This window comes from Bos grunniens, chromosome 24 (assembly GCF_055505025.1).
Source record: "Bos grunniens cultivar Pamir isolate PY7600 chromosome 24, Bosgru_T2T1.0, whole genome shotgun sequence".
In the NCBI taxonomy this organism is placed as follows: Eukaryota; Metazoa; Chordata; class Mammalia; order Artiodactyla; family Bovidae; genus Bos; species Bos grunniens.
The window spans coordinates 38,661,326-38,668,318 of NC_141188.1; the positions used below are offsets into that span (position 1 = coordinate 38,661,326).

At 35.8% G+C, this 6,993-nt stretch overlaps 1 protein-coding gene across 2 annotated transcripts in view; it reads left to right on the forward strand.

Annotated features, from left to right (window-relative positions):
- SMCHD1 (structural maintenance of chromosomes flexible hinge domain containing 1) overlaps positions 1-5,403 on the forward strand; it is a 127,985-nt gene extending 122,582 nt beyond the window's left edge. Inside the window, exon 48 of one of the 2 annotated variants that reach the window (XM_086373087.1) lies at positions 5,163-5,403. In XM_086373087.1, coding sequence (XP_086229213.1) covers positions 5,163-5,217 — 55 coding nt within the window. In that variant the 3' untranslated portion in view covers positions 5,218-5,403. Of the gene's footprint in view, positions 1-2,721; positions 3,763-5,162 lie in introns of those variants that run through there. The other variant, XM_086373088.1, reaches the window with a different exon arrangement.
- Positions 5,404-6,993: the final 1,590 nt, after the last annotated feature.

A 6,993-nucleotide genomic window follows, 5' to 3' on the forward strand; every position in this document is an offset into this window, starting at 1 on the left:
GAAAGTGTATAAATAGAAACTGCATGTCTGAATCTGTCTTCCTCTGCCTTCACATTTGATTAAGGTTTTCTGGGGATTACAGGATAGAAACAAGGCTGGAATATCAAGGAGGAGGTTCTGGGAATAATCAAGAGACAGTGGGAACCTTGGACTCAGTCAGAGAAGTCCAGCCCAAAACAGGAGGGAGCGAAATGGAAGAGGAGAGAAAACAGAGCCTAGACCATGCCAAGTTTTCAACCCCAGGCTTTAAGAGCTCTGTTCTCTTTTTTCTAGGTATTAACACTTTCACCAGGAAGTTAGATAACAATGCTAATTAGTTAATTAAAAGTTGGTATCATGGCTTCCGATGTAGTTGGTGGCGCCCTAGAGGCTTGTCTGTTGCCAACATCTACACACTAGCAACCTGCTAGTTGGCTCTCCAGCCATACCCTTAAAGCAAAGCCTTCTTGTCCACTCCCCTGCTCCCTCATCCCTTAAAATTCCTACTCAGAGAGCAGCCTTAATGGGAAAACAGTTCTATTTTTATTAATAGTAGACTAAATCCAGACCAGCAGCACAGTCCTTTTTCTTAAGTGTAATTGTACAGCTGAGAGTCATTATGCATATGAGGGGAGTCAACAACATGTGAGGGGAAATCCAAGATAAATAACAAAACCAACCCTGGAAGATGATTCAGCTGAACTCTCTTAAAAACTGTGTGTAATTTCTGATTAGATTGTGGAAGGAGTTACATTTGTGAAACCAAGAGGATATTAGGAGAAAGATACAGCCAGGACAGGATTACAGATCCCATTGCTGAAATTAAACTCTTTAAAGGACAGCAGCAGAAGCCAGGCAAGGAGGGGAAAAAAATTTAAAGGACTAACATAAAGAAAACTTCCCAGAAAAATAGGGGGAAATATGTGAAGAGAAAGGGGGAGATGTAGAGAACCAATTCAGACTATCAGGAATCCTAGAAAGAAGAAAATGGAGAAGAAACAACTTGTGGAAGAGAATTCCCAGGGATGAAAGGGCCTGTTGAAGGCCCAGTACAATGACTGACAGAAGATAACACCAAGAAAATTCATAGCAAATTTGTGGAATAACAAGGGTGAAGAGTGTAAATGTTTTCAGAGATAGACCCATATTGTCAGTACAGCTTTTTTGCATACACAAAAAAACAAACATAAAAAAGCTGTTGTCATCAAGCTTTGTGGTGGCAGGTGAGAAGATGTAGATCGCATATTTGCTGTATTCTAACCTGTGGCTTCCTGTTTACATCCTGCTTATCTTTGGGAAATCTAATATCACTTTAAATTTCTATTTAAAATTTAAACCACTGTTTAATTAGTAATTTCCTCATCCCCAGTCTCTACCTGTTCTCCATAATTCACACTATATCAAAAATGTTACTGCATTTGAGATGAAAGTATCTTTAATATTGAAATAGTGATTTCATCCATACAATGGAAAACAAATTCAGCAGTAGGAAATAGCAACATACGATATGTGTTTATATGTTATTATTAGTGTGTGTGTATTACCTATTTATATATTGTTGGCTTTTATAGGGATTATATATCATATTTCATCAACTGTAAGATGTCAGTAACTATTAAAAACATCATTATTCCATGAGGCACTGAAAGAAAACACTGCAGATTAACTCATGACATTATAAGGTGGTGTCAGAGATGTTAAATGTAGGAAAATGTGGATTTTAGAATCAACAGAATATACTTAGCAGTATATATTTATGCAGTAGACTCATTTCCTTCAGTAGAGACTTCGGTTTTCTAATCGATTTTCTACTCATAAAGATAACAAATTAGCTCTTTACCAAAATTGTGTGTCTTTTATTTGGAGATGGCAGTTCAGGGAACTGTTGTTTAAAAAGAAAGTATAGGGCTTCCTTGGTGGTTCAGGGGTAAAGAATCCGTCTGCCCAGTGCAGGAGACACAGGTTCAATCCCTGGTCTGGAAAGATCCCACTAAGGCTGTGTGCCACAATTATTGAGCCTGTGCCCCAACTGAGCCCATGACCCCAACTACTGAGCCCATGTGCCACAACTGCTGAAGCCTGTGCAGCTTAGAACCTGTGCTCAGCAGCGAGAGAAGCCACTTTAATTAGAAGCCCTTGTACCACAACTAGAAAGTAGCCCCTGCTTGCCACAACTAGACAAAAAGCGATGAAGACCCCAGCACAGCGCCCCCCCCAAGAAGAAAAAGAAAATATATCTGAGTAAGAAAATATCTGCATAAATATATACTAAGATGTTCACCCTCTGTATGTAAATAGAGTTATAAGTATTTTTGAATGTTTTTGCTTTATCTTTGTGACCTTTCTCTAATAAGCATTATAATTCTTGTTAAAATTTTTAAATGGTAATTTCATTTTAGGAAAGGGGAAAATAAGCAATAATCTGCAAAATTTGGATCTAGGATATACCACTCCAAAGAACTATGCTACACAGAATTTATCTCTTCCTCTGTATATGTTAACTTCTGCTTTGCTGTCAAGCTTTTGTTTGTTGCATACATGTGAAAGAAATGCTTACGTACAAGGATTTAATTAAGTCTGTTTATACCAAGAATTACTATAATTACTAGAACACGGTTCCACTGCGTATTTAACCACCCAGGTCTGATGAAGGAGTTACAGGGGAGGTCTGATGAGGGAGTTACAGGGGAGGAGAACTTTGGTATATAAAACTTAACTGTGTTTTTTTTCCACTTTGATCAGGATTATAACCAAAACTGATGTGTGAGAGATGACAGAAAGGAGGCCATTAGTCTCCCTAAGAATGCCCTGCCTTCTGCAGCTCTGTTTCAGAAGACCAAGAGGGTGACTTATGATGAATATTTCTGGGGATGATACAAGAACCTAGGCTTGCATTTCCATGTTTAGCCAAACAGGACTGGAAGCAACCATTCAGTTTTGTCAATCTCACTGGACAGTGTGGGCTTACTGGAATTATTCCAGTTGTCAGGCCTTTTGGTTGTCGTTATCTTGCAAATGTGTCAGAGGAAAATACGCAATTACAGCAGTGACTGCACAGCTGACACATAGCATTTATTAATCCTGAAGACAAGTGTATGTACTGTTTTTCAGTATGTTTATCATGAATATGCTAGAACTGTTTCTTGAGAGCAGACCTTTTTATTACTTTTGTGTGAATTTATTTAACAAAACTTTTTGTTGTGTCTAAGGAAAGTTCTAGAGGTTAGGTATTTAATTGGAAATTGAGAGGAAACTTGTAATTCAGAATAAAATCAGAAAAGCACAGGTATCTCGGAATTCACATCTTAAGATACATGGAAAAATATTAAATTGATGGGTTAACTTTTGACAGCATTTTAAATTTCTAAAGATTTATCTTGTGTATATATGTATATATATATAATATGCAGCAGCATCAGTTTTATAAACATCGTTTGACTTTATTAATACTAGATTATATAGTCTCAGCCTTAATTCTACATTTATGTTATTTTGTAATTTTTTATTACTATTTTTAAAGAGTTAAAGAAGTTGTACACTCCCTCATTAAGGGAATAAAGGTCTGCTAGAAGTTTGCTGCAAAAACATTTGAATTGTGTATTAATTCATGCTAATGTATGTCGATATATGTCTTTGTTGTCAGTCCAGGACTATTGGTTTATGTAGTTATTTTGTAAGGAAATACTTTTGGTACAGTTTTGTGGCCCAGCAAATGTGTGTGTTTTTTAATCCTTTCTGAATATACAGTGAGGTTAATAAAGAAGATTGTTCCTTCCTGTTGAATAGGTGTGTTTTCCTTTTTCAAAATTTAAAGTTCCATGAAAATTACCTTAGTGTAAATTATTATGATGTTTAACCTCGCTTTATAATTGGAAGGCATTTAACTGTTTTGTGAAAGAAAGAAGCAAAATGGCAGTAATGAGAATTAGTTAAAAGAAAGAGTGGATTTCAAAGAGTGGATTCCTTTTAAGTAAAACTAACTACTTATTAGTTATTAAATATTAGTGTCAAAAAGATAAGTTTCATCTTCTAAGTGTTTTTAACTTTTTGAGGTTATGACTTGGTTACTTACAGTTATTATGAAATGGATAGGATTAATATTTTTAGTCTGTAACTTTCAGATACTTTTAGTAAAAAAGTTTTAATTTGTCTCATTTTACTACATCTAATGTCTGCTAAACATTTTCATGGAATCATTTCATAGTTATATAGTTATAAATTTACTGTTATAGATGTTAATTTAAGATAATATTATTTTGCATGTCTTTTGAACACTTCAGAAAGAGATTGTTACATTTTAGCAGGCATATGTTTAGATTTAGAGATAAGTACCACAGAGTCAGACACGACTGAAGCGACACAGCAGCAGCAGCATTAAAATTTGTGGGAGCACTCTTGGCCTAAAAATTACTTATCTTAAATATAAGGCGAAGTTTCTCCACATCTGACTGGGGCAGGCAGTTATTTCACTTATGAATTCATCAATAACTTGAGTTTCTGAAAATACTTTACTAGTTAGAATTAATTCCCTTTTAGAGAGAAATCAAATTCATGTTAAAGAATCACTATTCCAAGGGACAAGCAATAGAGAGGCATTGGTTATATTGTTTTACATTAGGAAGCCTAATTTCAAAGTAAAGTAATGTCTGATAATAGAAATTCCTAGTGTTCTGATTCCTTACAGTCCAGTAACAAATAGCATGAGGTAGAAAATATTTAAATTTTTGTATAGTACCATATTTAAATCTTATTAGTAGAATTTGTTTATATCTTTTTCACTTGTGTCTCGTCAGTTATTCTTAACTTCTGAAATTCTTGGTTGAAATGGAACATAATGTCTCATTTGTCTGATTTCATCTTAGTGGGAATAAAGAATTATGTTGCTTGACCTATTTATTTGATATCCACTATGAATATTTGAATTTTTTTATTAGGAATAATTAAACAATAGGAGTTCACTTTTATACTATACAAGACCATTTGTTATGTTGGGCTAGAAATGACAGGATAATAAAAGATGAATCTTATACTTTGCATTTCTTATGATTTCACTAGTTCTACGATATACTGATAAATAAATGCCAAATTCAGTGAAAAAATACACTTCCATGTTTTTGTAGACTAGAAATATGCCTTGATTTGTTAATCATATTGCACATTTCTCTTCTTCAATAATTTTGCAGAGTGAATTTCTTCTATGAAGAGTTGCTGGGGGTTCCTTTATGGCCTAGTAGTTAGGATTCCGGGCTTTCACTGAAATCCATCCATGGTCGGGAACCAAGATTCTGCAAGCTGCACAGTGCAGCCAAGAAGAAAAGGGAGAACTGCTGACAGTTCAACTATGGTCCTTGGATCAAATACTAACAAAAAGTCAAAAGAATCATTTTTTTTAATGTGTTTAATAATAATATTGAGCTCTGGCTACATTTGTGTTAAATGTTCATGTGTCGATTGCCTGATGTTTTTATAGTAGAATATAGATGTGAAGGACAAAGTAGCCTGGCATGCTACAATCCATGGAGTCACAAAGAATCGGACATGACTTAACAACTGAACAGCAACAATTGGTTAGAATGAAATACCAATTTCATGAGACATTTATAAATAGGATTACTGGGATGTTTCAAAATGTAAAATTAAAAAGTACTTGGCCTTAGTTTGAAATACAGAATGGTTTTTATCAGAACATTCATAAATTCATTAATGTAGCAGATACATATATCTGCTATATGCAAACCAGTGTGTCCAACCTATGGAAGGAGATAATAGCTACCACATGCTGAGTAAAACATTTACATATATTTTCATACATGTTTGATCCCCAAGTTAAATAAACATTGTATAAACTCTGCCTATGCTAATCTAGGCTTTAAAACTCAGCAGCTTCAAGACTAGGACAAATTATTTAACCTGTCTGTATCTCAGCTTTTCTCATCTTTAAAATGAGGATAGAAAAATCTGGCTTAAAACTCAACATTCAAAAAACTAAGATCATGGCATCTGGTCTCATCACTTCATGACAAATAGGTAAAAAATGGAAGCAGTGACAGATTTTCTCTTCTTGGGCTCCAAATTACTGTGGATGGTGACTGCGGCCATGAAATTAAAAGTGAGCTTCTTGGAAGGCCATGACAAACCTAGACAGACGTCACTTTGCTGACAAAGGTCTGTCTAGTCAAAGTTCTGGTCTTTCCAGTACTCATGTATGGATGTCAAGAGTTGGACCATAAAATAGGCTGAGCACTGAAGAACTGATGCTTTTGAACTGTGGTGCTGAAGAAGACTTGAGAGTCCCTTGGACAGCACAGGAGGTCAAGCCAGTCCTGAATATTCATTGGAAGGACTGATGCTGAATCTGAAGCTCAAATATTTTGGCCACCTGATGCAAATGGCTGACTCATTGGAAAAGACCCTGATTGCCAGGAAAGTTTAAAGGCAAAAGGAGAAGAGGGTGGCAGAGGATGAGATGGTTGGATGGCATCACTGATTCAATGGACATGAACTTGGGTGAACTCCAAGAGGTGGGAGGAACAGGGAAGTCTGGTGTACTGCACTCCATGGCGTTACAAAGAGTCTGACACGACTTAGCAAATGAAAAACAATATACCTATTTTGTAGGGTTTCATAATCAAATGAAACAACTGAATGGTGAATGTTGTTTGGCATGTAGATTTCCAGTGGATGTCATTTTCTTCCCTTTGTTAGGCAGTTATACAGACAGTCACTACATCTGATGAGAGGTATGTGTGAATTGTAGGGAGATGATGGAGCATGTGACACTGAAACTGGACCTTGATGGGTTTGTAGGATTTATGTGTGCTGCGATTTGGGGAAGGACAAGTAGAATGCTACGAGTGAAGACAATGCGACATAAAAGGCAGCGTTTCTTTGGAAGGAGCTCAAACTGACTCGAGTCCAAGGGAAAGTAAAATCAGATATAATCTGGAAGCGGATCTCTAAGACCTTGGGCTTTTAAGGAAATATTGAATCAGTACAAGTAAGTTTTTCAGCAGT